At 39.3% G+C, this 26,456-nt stretch overlaps 1 protein-coding gene across 3 annotated transcripts; it reads left to right on the top strand.

The window, feature by feature from the left end:
* The first annotated feature begins 381 nt into the window (after window positions 1-381).
* ZRANB2 (zinc finger RANBP2-type containing 2) lies at window positions 382-26,456 on the top strand. Of its 3 annotated transcripts, none has more exons than XM_081325754.1 (10): window positions 382-620; window positions 2,004-2,056; window positions 2,151-2,259; window positions 3,320-3,402; window positions 5,110-5,186; window positions 7,402-7,539; window positions 10,353-10,528; window positions 19,398-19,478; window positions 24,088-24,249; window positions 24,689-26,456. In XM_081325754.1, the coding sequence occupies exons 1-10, from the start codon at window positions 565-567 to the stop codon at window positions 24,750-24,752; spliced, it is 999 nt and encodes a 332-aa protein (XP_081181880.1). In that variant the 5' UTR covers window positions 382-564; the 3' UTR covers window positions 24,753-26,456. The 3 variants fall into 3 exon arrangements, with proteins under 3 accessions (XP_081181880.1, XP_081181881.1, XP_081181882.1); XM_081325755.1 differs by lacking the exon at window positions 382-620 and adding an exon at window positions 665-864; XM_081325756.1 differs by lacking the exon at window positions 382-620 and adding an exon at window positions 923-941.

Here is a 26,456-nt window from a genome sequence, read left to right as displayed (position 1 = left end):
CATAGTTCAAAGGCTTCAATTCTTTGGTGCTCAGCCTTTCTTATGGTCCAGCTTTCACTGCCATACATTGCAACTGGGAAGACCATAGCCTTGACTATACGCACTTTTGTTGACAGGGTGATGTCTCTGCTTTTTAGTGTGCTGTCTAGATTTGTCATGGCTTTCCTCCCCAGGGGAGGAATGCCACTGCCATAAAGTCCTCCAAACACTAGGGGTCGGTCTCTGAACTTCCCAGCCTCCGCCCACCATCGTCGCTTCAGGGTCAGCTAAGGGAATGCCTGACGACCTCCTCTTTTCTGCCTTCCTTTCTGAACCCTTTCGGTAGCGTTTGCCCCAACGCTCCGCCGAGCGGCTACGAGAGATTCTAGCCGGCAAATCAATAAACAAATAACTTTAGCGAGAGAACCCGTCACAGGGAAAGAGGCGCTCGCGAGGGCAGCTCTCCTTTGCCTCAAGACCCCGCCGTCCTGGCCAATCACCGGCGACGCCGAGCTGCTGCCTACTTCGGGCTGGTCCGGCGAGGCGCCGAGCGGAGAAAGCGCTTGGGCCTTTCCCGCGGCCGAGATGTCGACTAAGAATTTCCGCGTCAGCGACGGAGACTGGATCTGCCCGGACAAAAAGTAAGGCAGCCGGGACGGAGGAAGCCGGCAGGGTTTGGCCTGTTGAGGCTACGGGAGGGACCCGGGCGGTCCCAAGGCCTTCCCTGGGGTCGCGGGGACGGACGGCTTCCTCCTCCCCCTTGTTTTCCCCTCCCTCCCTGCAACGGGGCGGATTTTTAAGGGAGGCCCCAGGTGTAGCCCGCGTTTGTCGCGCGGCCACTGCGACTCCTCGTTAGGCCTCATCCTGCCAAACGGCCAGCGCAAGGTCAGAAACCACCAGCTTGCCATTTCCAGGGGAAGGAAGGATCCCGCTATAAGATATTATCTGGAACAGGAATAGAAGTAATAAGAGTGAGAGTCGTACTAATAATAACTTCTGCGCCCAGCTGCCCGGAAGCAAATTGAGGTGTATTTTTAAGTGCGCAGTGGATTATTAATCGCATCGTCTGGTTTATTGAACGCTTTCTTCCACGTGCAAAGTGGTTTATTATATGGAGTCGGTGTCACCTTTTTAACAGGTTGATGCATGACGTAGGAAATGAACTGGGTAATTTAGAAGTGTAAGAAGTAAAGCTTTTCAAAGCCGCGCTGCCTTGCCATTCAGTGTGTTTGCATTTATTTTATTTTTTGTTTATTTTAATTCCATTTATATCCCGCCCTTCTCCGAAGACTCAGGGCGGCTTACAAGCTTAGCAATAGCCTTCATTCTATGTATATTGATTTATTTTATTTATTTTATTTTAATTCCATTTATATCCCGCCCTTCTCCGAAGACTCAGGGCGGCTTACAAGCTTAGCAATAGCCTTCATTCTATGTATATTTATTTATTTTATTTATTTTATTTTAATTCCATTTATATCCCGCCCTTCTCCGAAGACTCAGGGCGGCTTACAAGCTTAGCAATAGCCTTCATTCTATGTATATGCCTGCTTATTAGGGCTTTCGCCCCCCCCCCAAGCGGCATTATTACAAAGTCAGCTTATTGCCCCCAACAATCTGGGTCCTCATTTTACCCACCTCGGAAGGATGGAAGGCTGAGTCAACCTTGAGCCTGGTGGGATGCGAACCTGCACTAATTGCAGGCAGCTGGTGTTACTTAAGGAGGCATTAGCCCACTGCTCCACCAAGGCTCCATTTGGATTGAATTGCATTACATGCTTCTAAAAATGTCAAGTAAAATGTCTGATTCGCTGTGATCTTTCTACGTGATGTGGGAGAATTTGTAGTGGTAGTTAATCAAAAGGAAACGGCAGTTATTTTGTAAGCGTGAATACAAGTGTTTCTCTATAAATCATCTTAAAAAGCATGAGTTCTGAACTGATTTGCATAAGCTTGGGAGCCGAAGCTTTTGGAAATATTAATTACATTGGAAGTTCTTAAAATAATGTTTCTTTTATTTGCAGATGTGGTAATGTTAATTTTGCTAGAAGAACCAGCTGTAACAGATGTGGTCGAGGTGACTATATCCACTGTGTTTATTTTTATGGGACTGTTCCAAAACTAAATGTACAGGAAAAAGATTGATTTACCTGCCTGTTTTCTACTTTCAGAAAAAACTACAGAAGCTAAAATGATGAAAGCTGGAGGGACTGAGATAGGGAAGACACTTGCTGAAAAGAGCCGTGGTCTCTTTAGTGCTAATGACTGGCAATGTAAAACGTACGTTGATCTTGAAACTTGAATTTATTCTTAGTTTAATGTTATTGTCCTTTATTTTTAGCTTTTTTTTGCTAATATTATCTATATGTACCTCTTTTATAATTTGTTCACCCTGTTCTTATGCCTATTTAATCATAAGGATATTCATTGCATACAGAGGGTCTTACTGCTAAATAAATACACTTGGGTTTACCGAGATCATCTATTGCTGTTCTGTAAGAGCACAGATTTAAATTTGCTCATTTAGTAGATCCAGCAAATTGGTTGGTGCATTAAGTAAGAATCATTTGGCAAGTGGGCTGCCTTAAAAATGAAAAAAATAATGAACTGCAGATGTTCTGTTTCTGGTATTGAATACAATATTTAACATTCATTGAGAATTTTTTAAACTGCAATCTTTCTAGCACCATTCATCAAGAAGCTTCTCTAAAGATCATGTTGATAAATGTGTGCATTTTCCATATAACTTTAGACAACTTGAGATATCTATTAGAAGGCAATTGAATTTTTTTTAAAATGGAACATTTATTTGCATTACTAATGTAGTTGTCAGTTTTAGCTAAATTGAACTTGACTTCATTATTGTCTGCCAGCATTTGTTTAGTTTGATTTTATTTGTATTTTCATTGATACCATATGGGAAATGTGCCATTGCTGTAAAATGACAGGAGAATATCTCCATCTCTTTAACCTGCTGACTGGCAAAAAATCAGCCAAACCAATGAATTGTTTGGTCAACATAAAATATTTTGTTTGCTCTTTTTTTGCTTGTATTTTGTTCAGATTTAGGCTTAACTATAACTATGGAAAGATTTTTGGGGACACTAAATATAGTATCAAAGATACATATGCACCAGTGTATGTGCCAAAAAAGTTACATGTATTTTGATTGACATTTAAATGCTATTTGTTGTATCTGAAATATAGGAGAGAAACTCTGCTCCTTCAATTAAAAATTATTTTAAACATTTCGGTTCTTCAGGTGTCAGCTAATACTTATCTTGTTAATATTACTAGTATTATTTTCAATTTTTAAACTGATGTATTTTTCTTCCCAAAGATGTGGTAATGTTAATTGGGCCCGGAGGTCAGAATGCAATATGTGCAACACTCCAAAGTATGCCAAACTTGAAGAAAGAACAGGTAATAACCTTAACTAAAATGCTTTAGAAAGTATTCTATATCAAATAGTTAAGGTGTGCAGCATAGTAGCGATCTGGCTCAAATAAGTAAGTTGATTCATTCGGAATTTCCTACTGATTTCTAAGCTGGGCTATCATATCGAATCAGTCTGATTTTGTGCACAGATTGACAAACTAACTTAGGGATAACTGATTTAATTAAAAAAATAGATTATCAGTTCATAAATTTGATCAAGAAAAATATTCTAATAGATTTCAGAGGAATTCAGGTCAAATGATACTAGTGGCTTCTTGGAATGCCCCTCTCTGTATTAAAAAAATACTCAACATGTGGAATATTGAATATTTCCCAAGATCTCTGGTGATGCATCCCTTTATTTTTCAAAATAAATGGATTGAGGCGAGAACCATAAATATTGCAAAATGCAGCAATTCATGCTTGAGAGCTATCAGAAAAGTTGAAACTTACTTTTAGTAGAGATAGATGTTGCGGGGGATAGCTTCCAGTTTCAGGTTTAAGAATTACTATCATGGTGCTGAATATTGCAAAAGAATGCCTGCACTTTCCTTGTTCTAGATTTCAAAAAATGCTCAGGACACAGAAAGCTGCAATCCCTTGCATCTGAAACCTTTGCATCAGTTGGCTGGAAAAGATGCCTCATGGAACACAGAAATAATATTACTTTTGCAAAAACACAGCTTAGTATTGAAATTTGTTAATTTTGATTTAGAGTAAATTTAAGTAAATCCTCTGCTCTAAAGCAAAGCACTTCTAGGCAGTTCTTCTCAGTATTAAATGTTTTAAATCTAGCTTGTATGCTAGAATTTATTCCTGTGTCACGTGCAGCTACTGATACTGCATATCAACCCCTCTGTGGAATTTTATAACTTGTGGAAATGGTTTTGAGGGACCCACAGAGACTGAAATATTGGGGAAGAATCTTTGGCTTCCCAGTGAGCATATAGGAGGATGTCCACAGCTGTGTAAATGTTTTTTAATACTATGGCAGATCGTGATTTTTAAAAAGAATATTTCAGTATATAAAAATGTTTCCTACAGTGGCAAATGTTGCATCTAACACAAAGTTTGATATGTTTTATATGCATGCTGCTCAAAATGTGATTTACATTTATAGCTTTGACAGTACTATCTAAACGAGGGGTGTCAAACTGCCGGCCTGCGGGCCGGATGCATCATAGCAACAATGGAAAAAAAGTTGTGATATGTCGCATCACGTCACATGACATTGCAAGTTTGACACCCCTGATCTAAACAGTTGGAATTGGTGTGGTTGAAAAATGAGCATCTCGGTTGGTTTCTAGAACTTGTTTCTGGCCATATAACTGAGCTCACACAACATGTTTTCGTTTGCATTTGTACAATCTTTTCTTCCTCTCTGAGACTCTTAGAGAGTCTTGTGCCACAACGCCACTCTGTCAGCTGCCTTGACTTAGTTTCAAGTAAACTGCCAGGAAATTCTGTTGACTGCCATTGCTTTTGTATACTTCTAATTTATCTGCACAGATAAAACTAATGAAATAGTATATAGATGGCTCCCATACCTCTGTTTCACTTTCAGTTTTTACAGCCTTTTTATGCAGACTAATAGGCACTTACATAGAAATCTTTTATTTAATATAAAGTAACATGTCATATCCTTAGAGTATTGGTTTACTTTTTGAGATTTTTGGGAATTTCCTTTTGTAGGATATGGTGGGGGCTTCAATGAAAGAGAGAATGTTGAATATATAGAACGTGAAGAGTCAGATGGGGAGTATGATGAGGTGAGTGATACGTATGCAACGAAATGTTTTAAAATATACTAATGGGAAAACTCATTCCTAAAGTCATTTTTTTAGTTCTAATTCGTAAACATGGCTCTGGAAATGTCAGTTATATTTTTTGGCTGAAATAATACATTGGTTTAAGATTACCAAAGGAAGGTTTTAAAAGAAATCTCATAGACTGTAACATTATCATTGTTTAACATTAGGGGACTGGAAGCTAAAACATATAAGGAACGGTTGCTGGAATTGGGTATGTCTAATTTAATGAAGAGAAAAACGAGGGATGACAAGATAGCAGTGTTCCAATATCTCAGGGGCTGCCACAAAGAAGAGGGAGCCAAGTTATTCTCCAAAGCGCCTGAAGGCAGGACAAGAAACAATGGATGGAAACTAATCAAAGAGAGAAGCAACCTAGAACTAAGGAGAAATTTCCTGACAGTTAGAACAATTAATCAGTGGAACGATCTGCCTCCAGAGGCTGTGAATGTTCCAGTACTGGAAGCTTTTAAGAAGAGACTGAACAGCCATTTGTTTGAAATGGTATAGGGCACGGGTCAGCAACCCGTGGCTCCGGAACCGCATGCGGCTCTTTGAGCCGTCTCCTGCGGCTCCCAGTCGCCCGGTGTGCGCGCACCTCTCCGGGCAGTGGTGCGCGCGCACCTCTCCAAATGGAGAGTGGCATCGCCCGTTTGGAGAGGTGCGCGCACATCTCCGAACGGGCGGAGGTGCGCGCGCAGCTCTCCAAACCTTTGGAGAGGTGCGCACGCACCTCCGCCCGAACGGGCAGTGGCGCCGCTCGTTTGGAAAGCTGCCGCGGCCCGTTTGCAAAGCTACCGCCTTTGGAGGAAGGCGGCAGCCTGCAAATGGGCCGCAGCAGCTTTCCCAACGAGCGGCGTCACTGCCTGTTCAGGCAGAGGTGCGTGCGCACCTCTCGGAACGGGCAGTGGCGCCGTCCATTGGGAAAGCTGCTGCGGCCTGTTTGCAGGCTGCCACCTTCCTCTGAAGGCGGCAGCTTGCAAACGGGCCGCAGCAGCTTTCCCAACGAACGGGGCCACTGCCCGTTCGGGCAGAGGTGTGCACGCACCTCGCCAAAGGGGAGACCCGTCGCCGTGCAGGTGCCTTCCATTTTGCGCATGCGCGTGCGTAAACACGCGCACGCACTTTTTGCGGCTCCCACTTTTTTGTTTTAGTAATGGAACCGGTTCCAAGTGGCTCTTTTCCTTTTTCCGGTTGCCGACCTCTGGTATAGGGTTTCCTGCCTGAGCAGGGGGTTGGACTAGATGACCTCCAAAGTCTGTTCCAACTTTATCACTATTACATCTTTGTAGAGGAATAAATTCCTGAGGCATGGAACAAGCCATAAAAGCATGTACAAATACCAAATTTGATTTTTATGTAGTAAAAATTGATACTGTGATAATATATTTCATAATTTTCCTATTTCAGCATGTTAAAATTCCACATTGGCGCTCTTAGATAGCTCTGGAGAACCATATCTAGGATGGGAAATGTTGCATAAAACTATAGATTCTTTATACAGATAAGTTACATACTAATCAGTCCTTCCATTAAATCGATTTGTACATCAGATTAGTTGCTCTGTTTGCTTGATTGGAAAATTGTGTTGAATTTAACTAGTCCCACCAAAAGGAGTAAACAGGAAAAAAGGTTAAAACAAAAAAAAAAATAAACCATTCTATTTTTTCCACCAGCCAATGTGTGCATGAGACTTTTATTTTGTATTTTAAATATACATATTCATTGGCCAGAAGCCAAAGAAATGTGAGGTAGGCAGAAAGCTAGTGTTAATTCCATTAATGAATAAAATGTTTGCCTATAAATAAGGAATTCTATTAGTAAAAATAATGGATCCTTCATATAAAAGCAGACCATTTGTTCACTCATCTCTTGCCTGCACTGATTATGTATACTTACGTATACATACATTTGTAGAAAGCAATTGAAAATTTCAGCTCATCAAGCATTAATGTCTGTACCCCTCTATTAAGGTGGACTTGTGCCAGAGTTAGATCTATTTAACTCAACTAATAACCTGGATTGTCTGTTTTTTTTCCTTTTTGCAAAAAGAAATGAGGCAATAGAGTCATTTGTGCATGGAAAACTGTATGCATATTCTTCAATAATCCAATGGCTCTTAATTCTTGGAATAGCATGCTCTAATTGCTTAAATTTATGTTTTGTTTTTTGATAGTTTGGCCGCAAAAAGAAAAAATACAGAGGAAAACCTGTTGGTCCTGCATCTATCTTAAAGGAAGTTGAAGATAAGGAATCTGAAGGGGAAGAAGAGGAGGATGAGGATGGAGATCTGTCTAAGTATAAATTAGATGAGGTAAAATAAAATCTTCAAGATGTAACACTCCATTCATAGATATCGTATTTTCCGGCGTATAAGACGACTGGGCGTATAAGACGACCCCCCAACTTTTGAGATGATTTTCAGTCTTATACGCTGGAAAATCTCAGGGCAGGCTGGCGGGAGCCGGCAGGGCAGTCCTGGCTGGGGAGTGTGCGCGTGTGCAGGACTGCCCTGCCGGCTCCCGCCAGACGCTCTTCCCTCTTGAGGCAGCATCGCTCCCTGGCTCCTAAGTAGTCCTCGGGGATGCTGCCTCAAGAGGGAAGAGCGTCGGACGGGAGCCGGCAGGGAAGTCCTGCGAGGGTTTGCGAGACAACCAGCAGCTGCCGACCCGAATTATTTCCTGATGAAGACAGAACAAACCCCCGAAGCGGCAACAATGGGCGCTTCTCTTGAAACGACCATAATACAATGGCCAATACCAAGTATGCGCAGGGGGAGGAGAGGAGAGGAGAGATAAAGAACGGAAGCCGAGCGTTTGTCTAGAGCTTAAAGTTTCTTAGGAAAAGAGGGGAGAGCCTCTTGCCGAGGACACGACGGCAGCGCCCTCTCACCTTCCAGCGTACAGGCATGACTCTTCGCCTGCCTGGAACTAGACATGGACAGCGAAAACGTGCAAGTCTTCTAAGGGGAGAGAAAAGAAGGCGGTTGCGGTGGAAGCAGAGAAGGACGCAACAACTGTAAACAGAGGCGTTTCCTTGACAAAAAGCCCCACGGCCTACTTGGCTCCGGCCTTCGGGCGCCTGCGTGAGAAGTCACCAATCAGAGCCTGCACGTGCGTTTGCCTTCGACGCCCCTCTGACTCTTCCCTTTCCAACTGCCGGCGGGCTTACTTGAGCAGGAGCGCTTTCTTTGCTAGCGGGGGAAGAGTAGTCGCGCGTCCGAGGGGAGAGGGAGGGAGGGGTTAATGTTGCTCTCTTCCCTCTTGGAGAGATCTCTATAATCGTTGTTGAATTCCTCCTTTGGGTGCTTGTAACTGCTGTAGGATAAGGTGGGTTTATGTTTACACGCAGATTCGTGTCCAAATAAACCATTGGTGAATGGGATGACCTTTCGATACTTACTCCTCCCCCCCAAACAGATTGTTGAAATAAAATGAGGCAGAGACGAGCATCACTCCGGGTGCCTTAATGTGTAATTAATACCGCTTCCCTTCCACGTTGCTTAGCCTTAATTCATGAAGCAAAGGAGGATTTGGAGAATTGGAAAGGAGGACGAATGGGGGCAATGCAGGACAGTTGAGGCAGCATCCCCGAGGACTCCTTAGGAGCCAGGGAGCGATGCTGCCTCAAGAGGGAAGAGCCTCGGGCGGGAGCCGGCAGGGCAGTCCTGCGCACGTGCGCAGGACTGCCCTGCCGGCTCCCGCCAGACGCCAGACGCTGATTTTCCGGCGTATAAGACGACCCCCCAACTTTTGAGGTGATTTTCATGGGTTAAAAAGTCGTCTTATACGCCAGAAAATACGGTAAATGTACAGAATGGTATTAACCTTACCTTTTCAGCTCTAATATGTCAAAGATCACTTTCCTTATCCAGCAAGATGAGAAACTTTAGCATTTTTATTTCTGTACGTTAAGTAACATGCAAACTCCTTTGAATGCTGGACTTTTTAGAAAAGTCTTTACAAAATAATGCATAATTAGATCAGTTTTCAGTAAGAGTCTTATAAATGATGTGTTTCTACATTTAGGGGTGAAATGGCTATTAATGTTTTGGGACGGTAGTTAAAAATTGTTCTAGAAAACACTTGTGTATATTTAAACAAACAACTTTTTGTTTGGTCCTCAGGGGAACTTTCAGAAATTGAGAAACCAAATATACAATCAATTGAAAAAAAATATTTTTAATTTGTGTTTGTTTTATTATGTACCCCACCATGAGTCACTTGTTGAGATGGACCACTATAGGAAACATATATATACATACATACATACATACATTCATACATATATACATATATACATATACCTTTAGTTCTACGCGGGGAAAAACCCGAATAACCAAATATACATATATACATGCATGCATGCATGCATATATACATACATACATACATACATACATATATATATATATATATATATATATATATATATATATATATATATATATATATATATATATATATATATATATATACACATACATATATATATACACATACATATATATATACACATACATATATATACACATACATATATATATACATATATATATATATACACACTGCAAAACAAAAAAGAATATGAGATATGGTAGCTTAACATTGCATGAGAGGAAGCAATTATTTTAGTATGAATTAAATATTTATTCAGTATGCATGAGTGTATGCAGGATTCCTGCCAGTTAAATTACTGTTTAAGTTCAATTTTTAATATCAGTTTGATGGAACAAAGAAAAAGAACTTAATATTTAAAGACTGTTTCTTTTTCCCTCAAAAGAAAAGTTAATAGATTGTATTTTAACTACATCATTCATTCTGCATGGAACTAGGGGTGATAAAAACAGAGACAGACAGACATGATTGTTCTGTAGCATTTTGATGTATGATAGTCTAAATATAGTAGCCGGCCACTTCAGTTTTCTTATCTAAATGAGATGTCTAGCTCTTCTGTCTAAATCTGAAGTTTATAGAATTCATCTGTATTATATCATGTGAACAGGCTGCATAAACATCCTTGTCCTTATTAAGAAATGTTATGGACATGCTCTGAGGGATTTATGATCAAATTAGTACACCTACTTTTTCCCAATTAGCATAAAAACCTGCCAGTATTATTTTCCAGGATGAAGATGAGGATGATGCTGATCTCTCTAAATATAATCTGGATGGTAGTGAAGAAGAAGATTCTGCCAATAAGAAGAAATCTTCCATCACTAGAAGTCGTTCCAAGTCTCGATCTTCTCCTTCACGGTCTTCATCTCGCTCATCCTCCCACTCAAGCTCAAGGTCTAGGTCCAGGTAAACGGGTACAGGTCAAGGGTAACGCCAGACAAAATGTCAGTATCTAACTTTCTTTATTTACCTCTCTTTTGTGATTAACTTTTAAATTATTTTTTCGCAGTTTAAGTTAGTCTAATCAATCTTACATATCCAGCTGCAGGGATAAACAGCATTAAAGATGAGTGAATTGGAGGTGGTTATTCTGAGTTTTATAAAAATTAAAGACTTGGCTCTTAATTTTAGTATTTTTGTAGCATCTAAATATAGTCCTATGTCATATAGATTGTGTGACTTCAAAATACATTTTTGTTAATGGCTTGGTGAGAGACAAATATTAATCTATTTAAAGATCTGCTTATTGGTAGAAACTTATAAAAGAAGTAAAGTTATCCTTATTTTTAAGGGAAGGGATTGGAATTTTTAAAATAATAAAATTTAAACTTGTATTTAAACTTCTAAATAAACAAGGGTCTCTGTATACATATTAACCCTTGGAAGAGCCTAGGTTTTGGCAGCATTTATTTTACCAAAAATTACGGTATCTAGATTTTGTAACAGCTTTATGATGAATTATTCATAAAAAATGTATATGGAGAAACTGCCAAATACAAATATAGTTATGTTTTAAAATATCCCTAAAGGAAAACTATGTTGCATAAAAACACTCCAATTAAGAAGGAATTTGTTGATTTCAGGATTCTCTAGTCTCCATATTTTGGATTTTTTTTTTCATTGACTTAAAACATGTTTTTAGTATCCTCATCAACTTACAAATGTAGCCCAGTGCCTTTTATAGAAAAGGAACAAAATAAAATTTTCTAGGATTATATTTAGGTATAACATTTTATAAAAAGAAGACATCCATTCACTTTGGGAAAGGATTCCAGTACAATGATGTGGTCCTTGTTGGAGAATTAGGAAGTGTGAAATCACTAATTGTTTCTTTGCTTCTCCATCTACTGCTGGGGATCATCATCCCCATAATGTGAAAATTTATATTTTATTTAGGTTGTTTCTTAGTTGTATTTGTACAACTAAGAAACAACCTAAAGCTCAGAGCTCAGGCTAGCAGACTCAAATACCCTTGGTTTTTATTTCTACATAAATAGCTTTTTCTGACTCATTAGCTCAAGCTTACATTTGAAAATCAATGCTAAAGAAGTTTAACATACAGATGGAAAATTTTAGTGGGGTAAATATTAACATTCAGTTGTTTAATACAATTCTGTTATAACTCAACATATGGGGAAATAATTATCCATTTCATAGACAAGAATGTGGTTTGGTTTGCATGCCTACTAAACACATTGACCAACATGTTAATTCTATATATCATGATCTAAAATTAGGAAAAAAAGAAGAGCAATAATTACTGAATATAAATTATAAATAAAGGGAGGAGGATAAAGTTGCTGGAGAAAGATTAAGGATTGAAAGGTTGTGTGGACTAAGAAAAACTGCATTATTTGTAACATTGATAGACTTGAGAAAGAAAAACAAAACATATACCGTATATACTTGAGTATAAGCCGAATTTTTCAGCCCACTTTTTGGGCTGAAAAATTCCACTTCGGCTTATACTCCAGTCAACAAAAAAAACTTACCGAGGACTTGTGCGCGGCCGAGGCTTTGGTGCTTCCGGGATCGCGCGCACCTCTCCCAAGCCACCGCCGTCCGGAGACCTGCCGAAGTTTGGGGAGGTTTGGGGAGGTGCGCGCGCACCTCCCCAAACCTCCCCAAACGTCAGCAGGTCTCCGGACCTCCGCGCCCTGCCTGCCTGCTTCTTTCCGCAGCGGAAAGAAGCAGGCAGGCAGGGCGCGGAGGTCCGGAGACCTGCCGACGTTTGGGGAGGTTTGGGCGCCTCCCCAAACCTCCCCAAACGTCGGCAGGTCTCCGGACCTCCGCGCCCTGCCTGCCTGCTTCTTTCCGCAGCGTTTGGGGAGGTTTGAGCGCGGATCCAGCCTCCGCCGGCATGCAGGCAAATCCTACTAAAGGGCTTTTCCCCCCCACTGGATCCGCGCTCCGCAAGCCTCTGCCGGCGGCAGGGCGCGGATCCAGCCGGCGGCAGAGGCTTGTGGGGCACGGATCCAGCCTCCGCTGGCATGCAGGCAAATCCTGCTAAAGGGCTTTTCCCCCCCACTGGATCCGCGCTCCGCAAGCCTCTGCCGGCGGCAGGGCGCGGATCCAGCCGGCGGCAGAGGCTTGCGGAGCGCGGATCCACCCTCCGCCGGCATGCAGGCAAATCCTGCTAAAGGGCTTTTCCCCCCCACTGGATCCGCGCTCCGCAAGCCTCTGCCGGCGGCAGGGCGCGGATCCAGCCGGCGGCAGAGGCTTGTGGAGCACGGATCCAGCCTCCGCCGGCATGCAGGCAAATCCTGCTAAAGGGCTTTTCCCCCCCACTGGATCCGCGCTCCGCAAGCCTCTGCCACCGGCTGGATCCGCGCTCCGCAAGCCTCTGCCGCCGGCGGAGGCTGGAACCGCCGGCGGCAGAGGCTTGCGGCAGAGGCTTGTGGAGCACGGATCCAGCCTCCGCCGGCGGCAGAGGCTTGCGGAGCGCGGATCCAGCCGCCGGCGACAGAGGCTCGATCCGCCGTTCTGCAAGCCTCCGCCGCCGGTTAATACCCTGTATTCAGCTCTGGGAAGGGGGAGAGAGGGGGAGTTTGGGAGGAGGGGGAGGGGGAGCTCCACGGTGCAAAAATAAAGCCCTGCCGCTCTTCGCGTTGCTTGCCCGACTGGCTGTCACGGGACCGCACGGATCGCCTCGCTCCCACCGGCAGCTGATTCCTTCGAGTTTGGTCTCGAGCGATTTTGCATTTTCTCCAGTGCTGAAAGCCACTCGGCGGATCCCAGCCTCGGCTTATACTTGAGTCAAGAACTTTTCCCAGTTTTTGGGGGTAAAATTAGGGGTCTCGGCTTATACTCGAGTCGGCTTATACTCAAGTATATACGGTAATCAATTAGAAATATTTGTATATTTCCACTAGAAGTAATGGAATTCCAAAGGACTTTACTTGTTCATAGAAGATTAGAAAAAAAAATGCTCCATAAAGTTAGCTTTTCATGAGCTGAAGGGAAAACAATTCAGGCTTTTGTAGATATCATCCAAATACTTTTACCAGACCTTTTTTATAACACTTGGGCAGCAATAATAAGGCAAGTGGATCAAGGGACCTGAAGTTCAAAACTATTTGGTTACAAAATAAATTAAAAATAGTTTCTTAAAAGATTTTAACTAACAGTACTTCATAAGGTACAGATTTTTACTGGATTGTTGAAATGGTGAACTCAAGACAACAGAGTACATTTTTTAAAGGATTTTTTAATTTAATCAGTTGAGTCTAGTCCAAAATTATATTACTAGATCAGAAAAACAATACATAAAGCTGCCTATCTTGTATATATCTCACACTGGCATCCTAAAACCAGCACAACGTCCAACAGGTCAGAAATTATTGGAGTCCGTCTTCAAGGAATAATAGATCATGTTTGGATCACATATTTCATCTTGTTCTTTTCTGTACATATAAAGCCTGCTGCAACTTTATACAGAGGTTTGTGCATATATTAAATACTGGGGACAAACTAAGAAAATGGTGCTTATATATTCAAAAGCTTGTTAAACCATCAATAGGAAGAAGTTTATCCCAATTATGTGTCAAACTTATATATAAAATTATTCAACAATTTTATTACAATGATTTAAAATAAAACAATTGCAGTTTGACTGGATGAGAGCAACAGACACATTAAGAATAAAATAGGATATAATGATTAGAAGGGCTCTTAAGAATTCTCACTGCCTGCTCAATTATAAGCATATTAAGATTTTTTTAATTTAGATTTTTCAAGATTTTAAAAAATTCTAAAAAATTTCAAATATTTGAACAAAAACATTATTGCTATACTTTTCATTATAAATATCTGAATTCTATAATTAAAATTGTATAAAATAAATTAAAGATACCCAACATGAATAACTTAGTACCTCAACATGGGTATTTTTCATTTTTGGGTCTGTGTTCCTCTCTATTCAGCTTAATTACTGCTCCCCTCTCCTCCGGACTCTATAATATTGAAAATCACACATCATAGCTTCGTTTGATCCTTATATCATAATGAAACTATCCTGGGGGGGCGGGGAGTTGACGTAAGAATCATACATTTAAAAAAGCATTAAAAGGAACTGTGAATTAGAAACTAATTGAAGTAGTATGCAAATGTTTAAGAAATATGTGAAGAATTATTATTCCAAACTGCCAGGACAACCTTTGAGAAAATACACAAGTTTGAATCTTGGATCAAATGAGAAGTTAAAATCTATGCTTTTTTCTTTTGGTGATTTAAGTTAATCCATATTTGCACCCAACAGTCTTCGTAAGGCACTGCAGTGAGCTGTCAAGGAGCTGTGTAGAGATAATGAACAAAGCCAGGAGATTGATTCAGCAAGTGAACCTTTGAATTTAGCTGGTTTATATCCTTTGCAGATAACCAGAAAAGCAACAATTCTGGCTTTCTGAATGGGGATCTTGGTGTTTGACTTAAAAAAGGAGATTGTGCTTTGAGGTGTTTAATTCTTTATGATCTTTGTTCAGTTTCTTAAGGCAGATCCATAAGGTTAGCTAGCTAGAAATCTGGATACTAGGATTTCCCAAGAAAAAGAATGTCTCATTTGCAGATATGTACAGGTACCACTGCTGAATTTAGTAAGCAGATTCTTCATTTACTGGTCTTTCATTCGGCTATCTCCCAGCAAGGCCAACTTTATCAGGAATAAAATGAGTCAAGCTCATTTGACCAATGTCAAATGAAATGCAAGGCTTCAAAATACATGCTGCTGACAGTGACTACTACTCCCAAAATGATACTTTATGATTTTTTTCATAAAGAATCCTCAAAAGCATTCATCAAGCAAGAGTGTCTATTAATCCAACTCAGCTCATGAAAGTTCTGGATCCAGTCAGTTTTTTAAAATTAATTAAAATATTTCAGATTGAAAATCTGTAATTTATGTACTTAATGATCTTATTTATCAGTTCTTTTAAAATAAATTACCTTCTTATTAAGCAGAAAATCCAATATTTTTTTCACTGAGGGTAAATGAAATTGTACAATTATCCTGTTTTGAAAGATCTATTATGAGAACACTTAAAATTGAAATAAATGTATATAATCTAGAGACCTCCATTTGCATTTTCCTTGTGTTAACAATTTCTTGTCCTGTAAACACAGCAAGCTTTATAAAAAGTTTGTTAAAAAAAGTTTTACTACTCATCAGTTTAGATAAAATCTGTCAGAATTATGTTCAGGAAATAGGTATAATCAGAGAAATACAGTTTTAAAAATGAAAGGTATGAATGCTTTCATATATCATAAATCAGCAATGTTCCAGATGTTCTACAAACATTGGATAAATATTGAAAATAACTAATTGAACTCTAAGACTGTGCCTAGAAACGAAATTAATTATGACTAAGAAGACACTCATTTATTTAAAAGGAAATCTCATAGTCTACTGGCATTTAATTTTAAATATATAAAATAAGATTATGTCAAAACAAGCCCCTCTAAGGCTTATTTCTGAATAGATATATTTCGACTCATACAACTTGGTTTTCATTAAGGGTTATTGAATTGTGATTAAGTTGCTTTCAAATTCTTGTGGAACATGTCATTTGTGGTAAACTTCTGGTATAGGTAACTTTAACTTGACTATTTTCTGTTTTGAACAGTGCAGTTCATACTAACAAGATTCATTTTTGTCTGTGACTTACACATCAAAATCCATTGGGAAAATTCTAAGATAAATCCATTTCAAGAGAATGTAATTTAAATTTACAGGTAGTCCTTAACTTACAACCAATTGTTTAGCAACTAGTTACAATAGCACTGAAAAATCCTTGCACTTACGACCATTACAGCATCCCCTGGTCATGGGATTGTGGTTTGGGCATTTGGCAGCCAGCTTCTATTTATTTATTTTTTTTTTTATTGAAAAGTTTTAAAATACAATTTTCCTTTAAAAAAAACCCCTTCCCCCTCCCTCCTCCCCCCCTACCTCCCCTCCTCCCCCCTCCCTCCTCCCCCCCCTACCTCCCCCCCTCCCCCCCCTACTTCCCAGAGCTGAATACAAGGTATATATATATATAAAAAAAAGCAAACCTAAGCAACCATATACTAACAACTATAAATTCTAAAATCCATCACTCTCTAGCTTATATAGGATAAAACAAACCTTAACAATATTAAATATATATATAAAAAAAAACTAGAATAAGAAAAGGACACTCTCTAGCTTATATAGAATGGAACAAACCTTAATAGTATTAAACATATATTAAAGACAAAAAAAAAAGGAAAAAGAAAAAAAAAACCCTTCTCAACCCTATACTTATCCTAAATAAACTCCATCCATTTTATCCATTCCATGATATAACATTCTTACAAATAATTTTCCAAATTAACCAAGGATCCCAAATCAAAAAAACTTTAAAGTCAACTCTTCTGTAATCGACCGTTCCTCTTCCAGTACCACATCTATAATTATTCCAAACACAACAAAAAAGAAAAAAGAAGAAAAGAAAAAAAAAAGATTGCAAACAAAACTTGAACTTTAATCCAAAAAAGCTCAGCCTTTCCACAAAACCACCAAATATAAAAATATATTGCGTCTACACCCAAATCTTTTCCCCCCTCCCCTACTTGACTACTTGACTATATCGTAAAAGTTCCAAAGACTTCTGCGATTCCTGCTACTTTCTCTTCTTAGATCGTTTTGCAGCAGCACGCGTCACCCTCTGTTTTATAGATTCATCCGACGAGGTTATATCTTGATCTCCTCCAACACCGTTGTCTTCTATCTGACAATCTTCGGCCTCTTGATGCGCTCCTTCTCCAGATCCCTTTCCAGCTTCCAAAAGTGTTAATGGCGTTGCATTTAAAACATTATTGTAGAAATCACGCGCTTGCATCACAGTAACCAAACGGTACTTTTTACCTTCGTGCGTCACCATCAACCCCACTGGGATCTCCCATCTGAACCTTATATCTCGCTGCTTGAGCTCTTGCACAAGAAATGTAAAATCCTTCCTTCTCCTTAGAATCTTTGGAGGAATTTCTTTTAAGACCAAAACTTCTTGATTAGCAATCATAACTTTAGTATCATAAGCAGCTTGTATAACTTCATCTCTAGTTTCCCTTTTTGCAAAATATACCACCACATCTCTAGGCAACTTCCTCTGTCTGGCAATCCATGAATTCACACGAAACACTTTGTCCATGCCTCCTTTTATTTCAGATGCTGGCTGTTTCAACACTATTTCAAAAGCCTCAGAAACCAGCTGCTTTAGATCTTCCTTAGTATTCTCCTTTAAGCCTCTAATTCTAATGGCAAACTGCATCTGGAAATATTGAGCAAGACACAGTTCCTTTTCCATTTTATTTTCATTCTCCAATACTTTTGCTTCTAATATAGCATTCTTTTGAGTCAAGTCTTCTAGCTTTTCCTCCAATTCTTCCACACACCGAGCCACTTTACACACTGAAGTCAAGATGTCTACCCTCATTGCTTTGAGCTTCTGTTCCATCCTCTCCTCCATTCTCTCCTCCAATTTCTCCAATTTCTCCTCCATCTGTGCAAATCTAATATTAATTGATTCCAAAATTACCTGGGTATGTTTTTCAAGAGCATCTTGTAAGTCCTTTGATGTCAATACATCAGGAGGATGCAGCGCCTGCAATAATGATTGTTGCACGGGAGAAGTTCCAGCACTCCGAAGAGTTTTAGGGGGTGGTTTAGCCGCCATCTTTTACCAAATATGACGCACTTTCACTTCAGATTTGTAATCCAAAAAAGTCCATCAAGCTGGAGAGTAAAACATAGTAATCCTCTTTACCATTTCCTCTTGTATCGCTCTGCCTGCTCCTTTAAATCATAGTCATTCCTTCAGGCAGGGGTGGTCGCAGACGGCTGGCTCTGCTCCAAGAAGTCAGGAGCAGAGGCGACGGCCAGCTGGGAGCAGCCCAGGCTACGGGGGAGTTCAATCCTTCAGCCGCCCAAGCCATAAGCTCAGGCGGCCCTGGAGAACTCTACCCCTACCTGGGAGCTCGCCCCCTCCTCTTCTCCCGAGGAGGGGGCTTCGGATTCGCCCGAACAGCTGATCGGCACTGTTTCGGGCGAAAAAACAACAGCTGAGCCGCGGGCAGCCCGGGAAGGCTCCCTTCGTCGCCGCGGAGCCACCGGAAGTCCGGCAGCCAGCTTCTATTTATGATGGTTGCAATGTCCCAAGGTCACGTGATCACAATTTGTGACCTCCTCAGCCAGCTTCTGGCAATCAAAGTCAATGGGGGAAGCTGGATTCGCTTAACAACCAAGGCAGAAAGTACTAAAATTGGGCACAGTTGTGTTATGACACATGACCAGATCTTTTAGTGCTGAAGTTCTGGTCTCAATTGTGGTCATAAGTTAAGGACTACCTGTAATCATTATTATTATTATTATTATTATTATTATTATTATTATTATTATTATTATTATTATTATTATTATTATACTGGACTTCAAAAAGGCAATAAGCTTATCTTCTGTGATAACATCCAAACATAATATATGACAAATTATTCAGCAAGAATATTTCAAAAAGCAACTTATAACATGACCTGGAAGATAGATAAGCCCTGCTTACTTAGCTTATGCTGTTTCTATTAGGTCAAACAGCTGTTTAGTTCCTAACCAAGGGTTTTGTTTTTGTTTGGTTTTTTTGCCTGTTTAAATCACTCTGTGAAGAATGTCCTAGTGTAAATTTCAAATACTGTTAAATTAAAAGCTTAGGTTCATTGGATTCTTGTTTTTCTGTTCCTCCCAAAAAGAAAAATATTCATGTTGTTTCAGGTCCAGAAGCTCTTCCAGTTCAAGGTCACGGTCTCATTCCACTTCCAGAGAACGTTCTAGATCTCGTGGGTCGAAATCAAGGTGAATGAGGTAGCAAGCTCTGCTTGTCAGAGGGAGAGAGAAAGAGATGAAGAGGTCACCATCCATACTACTTTATTATAAGCATTTGCTACAAATGTCTTTCTTTTAATATAATTTTAGTAGCAAATGAAATTATATTTAGTGAAGTAGCAAAATGATTTATTACAAATTCTCCAAGAAAGTGTTTAAAAATTGGGAGAGTGAAGGTATTTATTGTTTTAATTTATTTTTCATCCATCTCCCTCAGAGAGGGTCTCTACAGGAAACTATGAAAATTGGAGGAGAGATGGTATGACAATTTGAGTTTTCAGGGGAAAGGCAGGAAATCTAACTAAAATGTATGTGTAAAGTCAATTTACCATTTAGTGGGTATTATCTGTATTCTAAGCTAAACTATATACAGAAATGCTGAATGTTGAATATTCAGTCTTAAAATAACAGCTTTTTCCCTATTTCTGGTGCTTGCATTTCAAAAAAAATAGGAAATAATAAATAGTAATTATATTAAAATATATATCCATAGTTAATTTTTCTCCCATGTCTAAAACAGATATAGGTAATACTGCCTTGCCAGTCTGATTTTTTCCCCTCTTAAAATCTGTGTGAAAATATTTGTAATTAGTATGGTTGCTTAAAATAGAGGTCAGGAATTTTTAAAATTAATTCTAACCCAATGGCATGCAAAGGTTTAGGCACTTTTGGCCAAATTGTATGTATCAGTGAATTACTGAATGAACAGAAGCTGACAAAATCTCTACTTTGTATGGTGTTAAAACCTTTTCTGCATGTTTGAATGCATGCTTACTATTTATATGTACTTTTATATGTTCAAAATGAGAAACAGTGAATATGGTAGATGCAGAAGTTTAGATATTGTACTAGTCAGCAGTTTATAAACCACCTTTGGCAGAAAGCTTCCAAGTCTAAGAAAGTTTTTTTCTGCTCTTGATTTTGGAATACTTTCCCACTCTTCCTTGTACAGCTCATCTAGCTCAAAAATATCCTTAGGTCTTCTTGCCTGTACTGCATGTTTAAAATTTTCTCTCAGATTTTCACTTTGGAAACTGGGAGGTCAGGCCAAAATACATTTTCTGTTCAGTGGTTAATATTGATGGCTGATGGTTGTTTCTGAAATATTACATCTGTTTTTTGCTTCAGTTTCATTACTGATTGTGGGACATTAGCATCTGGGATATGTTGATATGTAGTTCAGTCCATTGTTTCCAGAAACGCAGTATTTCCTATGTGAAGTATGGTAGAGTTAAGGTAGGCGAGGTACTGTTCTCTTCAAATGTGTTGGCCTTTTTGCTGAAAATGTATCTTGTTCAGCTGATGTGTTCACCAGTCCAAATCATTTTTTAAAAATGAATCACATTTAAAACATTTTTAAAATAATGTCTCAGGTTTTGTTCATCCGTGAAATTTGTCTTCACCTGTTAATTGTAGGCCTACCAAACTAATAACTTTTTGGTATCTTATCAGCCATTTTGGAGTAAAAAAGAGGGGGGATAAAGGATCACTTAAGCAACTAGAAAGGTGTCTTAAAATTCTGCATCTATTCACCGTTTTCTTATTTTGGGTTCTGTAAACAGCTGCCTATGAATATCAAGTAAGAATTTGAATTTGTAGAAAAGTAACATTTTTAACTTTGCACCATGTAAAAATTGTATAAGCTTCTGGTCACTTAGGAATGCATTGAAGTGTGCAGCCTGCTGGGTGGAGGTGGTTTCTAAAACTTTATGTGCAAACTTATCTATTAACTCACTAAGAGCTAATATCTGTTGTGCTCAGTTAAATTTTTTTATTTAAGCTATCTAGAAGTAAGAAATATCTACTCTGAAAATCAGAGTTTGATAAATGATAGATAACAAGTACATAGCAGCAAAATGATTTTCTTTGATTTTTTTTTATGAGGCATCAGAATGTTAGGGTGGTTTCAGAATCCAGTCTGTAGTCTCTTTAGAGACTGAGCTAGACTTGTTGTCAAATATAGGTAAACTTGGCTTCAGCTCATTGTTTCTATTTTGTTTTACAGGTAATCCTTGACTTACAACCCCCTTTGGGATTGGAATCTTGGTTGTTGAGCGAAGCCGTTGTTTAAATGAGACATCACATGACTGCTTCGTTCTGCACCCATCTTCCCAGTTGTAGTCGTTAGGTGATCTCACGGGTCGTTAAGCAGACAGAGCCCCAAATATGGGGTGCCTTGGGTGGGGGGAAGGCTCTAGGAGAGGCTCCATTCAAGAACTGAAAACCATCCTGCCAAAGTCCAAGCAGGATTATCAACCCCTGAGTGAAGAAACCTGTACGGCCTGTGGTGGGTCTTCTAGGGCCTCCCCAACCGCCTGAGGCATCCCATGCTCATTCCACCCTTCTTCTCCACTCTGCTTGGATTTTGGCTTGTTCCTGTCTTTGGGACAGCTGAAGGAGTTCATCTTTTCTGCATATCTGGAAGGGAACTCCTTTGGCAGAGTGAGGAGCAGAGTTCAAATCTTTAGGACTTGAATTCCATTTCTACAGCCCACCAAAGCAGATCGGCTCTCCTCCATGCACATGAAGGAATTCTGGGAGGGGGCAGGAATGGAGCTTATATTTGCCGGATTTGAGCTGTTTCTATACCCAACCGTAGGTTTGAGCTGTTTCTATACCCTGTGTAGGAAGAAATTGTTTCAGTGGGCTTCAGGGAGCTTAATCATTCAAAATTTGAACTCCATTTCTGCACCCCGCCAAGTACAACTCCCCTCCATGCGCGAAAGGGAAACCCTCCAGCAGCATGCAAAAGTGGAGCTCGAATCCTCTTCAGTTCTGTTTCTGCATCTGCCAGAGAGGTTTGACTTTGGCAGATGGCTCTTGCAGCCAGCCCCCAGAGACAAGCGGGAGCCTTTTTAGCAGGCAGCAGCAATTTGCAACCTTTCCTGCCAGATTCCACAATGAGGTTCTGGAGAAGCCGGCAAAGAAGATTGCAAATGATAATCACATGACCATGGGACATTTGGCAATCGGTCATAAGTGCGAACAGGTTGCCAAGCCTCCAGTTTGTGATCACGTGACTGCCGGAGTGGTGGCGCAGTCTTTTCGACAGCCATAAAGCACCCTTTCCAAGGCTGTCATCATTCTGAACCACCGTTATGTTGAGGATTACCTGTAATCTAATGGATACATGTTAATTCTGTTAACATTTTACTCTTTAAGAAAATAAAAAGCTAACTCCTGATCTGCAAATTACAAAAACTGTTAATCTTTTTATGAAAAAAGGAAAGGTGCCCTTTTCTATGCATTTTTTTTCCATATTTACTAATGAGACCAAATATTTTGTGTAAAGAAATTGGCAGCCAGAAAATTGGAAGTTTCCCTTCGAAAGATTGTATGCTCTTGCAGTTGAATGAATCAGTCTGAAAGGTTACGGCTTTACACGTCTGTGGAGATTCTCAGTCATCCAGATCATGGTTGTCCCAAAGGTGCTTTTTCAGGAGGCCTCCTGTTTAATGTGCCTCCTGAAAAAGCACCTTTGGGACAGACTGCTTTATATATTCCAGTTTTATACCTATTCAGGCTGAAATAAATAAATTTCATATACAAGGCTTTTTACTTGCCTGTATATGAAATGCGAATCTCTTACCGATCGTCCTCAATTTATGATCACAAGTGGACCTGAATTTTAGTTGCTAAATGATACATCATTAAGCAAGCAAGCCATGTGACCAGCCCAATTTTACGACCACTTTTACTGCCATTGTTAAGTGAACTGGTTAACGGTTAGGTCAGGGTTCCTTAAACTTGGCCACTTTTAAGACTTGTGGACTTCAACTCCCAGAATTCTGGGAGTTGAAGTCCACAAGTCTTAAAGTGGCCAGATTTATGGACCCCTAGGTTAGGTGAATCACGCAGTTGTTAAGGAACTTCAGCCTCCCCTATTGACTTTGCTTGTTGGAAGGCAGCTGGAAAGGTTGCAGTTGCAATTACATGGCCATAAGATGCTGCAACTGTCATAAATACAGGCCTGTGGCCAAGGCCCAAATTGCAATCGTGGCTGCAGGGGTGATGCGATGGCCGTAATTTCGAGAAAGGGTCCTAAGTCATTTTTTTCCAAAGGCTGTCATAACTTTGAGCTGATGTTTAAATGATCAGTTGTGAGTTAAGGACTACCTGTACCAACACATTCTGTGTTACAGTATATAAATGACTGTTGCCATCAGTTCCACCTAACACTTTAGTCAGATATTTGTTTTCAAGGGTTTATTAAATATATAGCATACTACATCATTTAAATTGACCCCCTACCTTTTCTTCAGTTTATGAGTAATTTGTATCTCCATTATTTCTTATTTCTTCAATGTTATCTTAATATTCAAGCTTGCTGTTACGTACTGAAAACCAGCGATTAATCCAGCATAAATGGCTTTTAGATTATATAGTCAGTTCTGGACAGGCTATTGATGTGGCCCTAGACAAACTATTTAAAATGGTTGAAGTTTAGGTCCTTGTTAACGTGGCAGTAAGTATTCATACACTAATGTGTATTCTTTGAAACTATGTATATTACTGCATTTGATATAGAGTTGTATTTTTGTTTATGCTAGGATTAAGTCTGATTTATTTCTTAATAAAGATCCAGCTCCAGGTCCATCAGGGGTTCTTCAACCCCAAGGAAAAGATCTTACTCAAGCTCTCATTCATCATCCTCCACTGAGAGAAGCAGAAAGAGAAGCCGATCTAGATCTTCTTCTGGTGATCGCAAAAAAAGGCGAACAAGATCACGGTCACCTGAAAGGTTTGGGTTTTGTAGAATAAGAATGGTTGTTCTTTAAATGCTGGCTTTGGAAGGATCGAGGAGCAGCATATTATAAGCTGCATGTATGTGTGTTTGTGTATGTGGAGTGATGGCCATTTTATTCTGTCTAGCTGTGGCTTTTAAAATATATTCTTGCTACCTTTAATTACCCATCTTAAAGATAATCATACACATACAATGCAGAAAACGTGATCCTTATAGTACTCTTGTGAACTTACATTTTAAAAAATGTATAAACTCTTCCGAATTGAAGAGTCCTAAGTATTATGTGAACTGTTCCATACTACTAAGATGCAAAGATGAAGCCCTAATAAGTATATTTCAAATCCTACTCTTCCTCTTTTTTTCATTCCCTGTGACACTCATTGCATTTAAAACTTACTTGTTTGCATGCTTTCTCCCATTTTTTATCTTTCAGAAACCGCAGGTCATCCTCTGGATCCTCTCATTCTGGATCTCGTACAAGTTCCAAAAAGAAATAATGTATAAAATTCAAACACACACACACACATACAAAAACAACAGTCCGTTGCATGAGACAATATAAAGAAGTTGATGTTTTATTTGGTCAGAAATGGTACATCCTGCTAATAGAGATGCATGTTTAATGGAAAACTGCAGCTAGTTTAACTCATAAAACATGTAATGAAATATTTTAAGCCATAAATTGATTCCGGAAAGATAAATATGTTTTATTTAATTGGGCGTAACCTTTTAACAGGTAGCTTTAATTTGCTCTTGTTTGAGAGTATCAACCAAGTACTATCCTTGATCTATTGCTATGTCATCATGTAAATTTCAAAGTCTGGTTTCTGGAAAAGTTTAGTTTAATTTTTCTTTGTCATCCTTGCAATGTTAGTAGGCAGGAATGTATCTCAGTTTTAGAGTAGAAGAATTCTGCTCTGAGGAACAACTCTTTTTAAATATGTTTGTGATTTCTAACTGAGAAGAAACCTAGTATAAATTGTTTCCTGGACATTTTGCAAAATAACCAATTCTTTCTGTTTTCTGCAGAATTTTATAATGTATTATGTAAGGCATGTAATGTGTTTGATTCCACAGTCCTTTTTATTCTTTATTGACTCAGCAAATTAATAAGTGCATTATGCTGCAGATAAAATATGGAAAGAAATATATTTCAGGCACAGCATCTATGTCTCCTTTTATGCTTCTGCCACTGCAACACATTAAACTAGCGTCACTTGGTGAAACAGCAACAGTAATTAAGAAAAAAGCATGTGTGAAAGCTGCCATTTCAGTGATTTTCCAGAAGATAACTCTCAGAACCAGAAGTAATTTATGCTCTGGCAGTAGTCCAGTCCTATGCAGGCTTGTTTTGGCCAGAATACCATCTCTGGAAAACTACAAAGAACAACTTGGTGAATTAACACGTACAAACTAGCCAGATTGGTATGATCTGGAGAGGTATTCTTGAAATTTTTTATACATAAGAATAGAAATCCTAAAATCTCAAATCTATTTCAACTAATTCATGGCTTAACATGTTTCATTTTCACTTTTGTTTTACTATCAAATGTATTTGTTAAGTACTGACCATTCTTAAACTGATTGGGAAAATGTATTTGTCATCTTCAGTCACATCCAAGGTAAGTATGTTAAGGGAAATTAATAAATCTAGGGAATAGGCTATGCCTTCAATATCTTGCATTTTGGAAGATCTGCTTCATAAAACAAACTGCACAATGGAAGTGGAGCAGAACTGCCATCAACTTTTTTCTTTTTATGATCATCTTATATTTGATGGGGGTGGGGCTGATCAAAGACAGCAAAATGGCTTTGCTGTGTGGATATTTTAGATAAATTTTGCAAAAACAAAATGCCTGTACTCCTATATTGCTTCCTCTTAGGTATCCTCTTTCTTGTGCTAAATTGTAGCATAGATTGCACAAGTACAAATAGTCTTGTAACTGTGCCTTTCTGACTTTTTGAAAGTCTTTAAAAAAATGTGAAAACCAGATTTGCTAAATGCTACATGTTAACAGTTTGCTATTCTTGTGCTTTTATTCACAGTATTGTACCTAACAAGTTTTAATCTCGGTATATGATAGGCTAGAATAACTAAAGGAAAATTATGGGTTTCATTTGGCTTGGATTCAAATTGTATTGGTTATATGAAGATCCAATTCTGCGGATGTGTAAATAAAGCATGCCAGTTAAATATGTCA

The sequence above is a fragment of the Vipera berus genome (assembly GCF_964194415.1).
Source record: "Vipera berus genome assembly, chromosome: 3".
In the NCBI taxonomy this organism is placed as follows: Eukaryota; Metazoa; Chordata; class Lepidosauria; order Squamata; family Viperidae; genus Vipera; species Vipera berus.
Note: the sequence above shows the minus strand (reverse complement) of the source record. Positions and strands in the feature narration are given on the sequence as shown.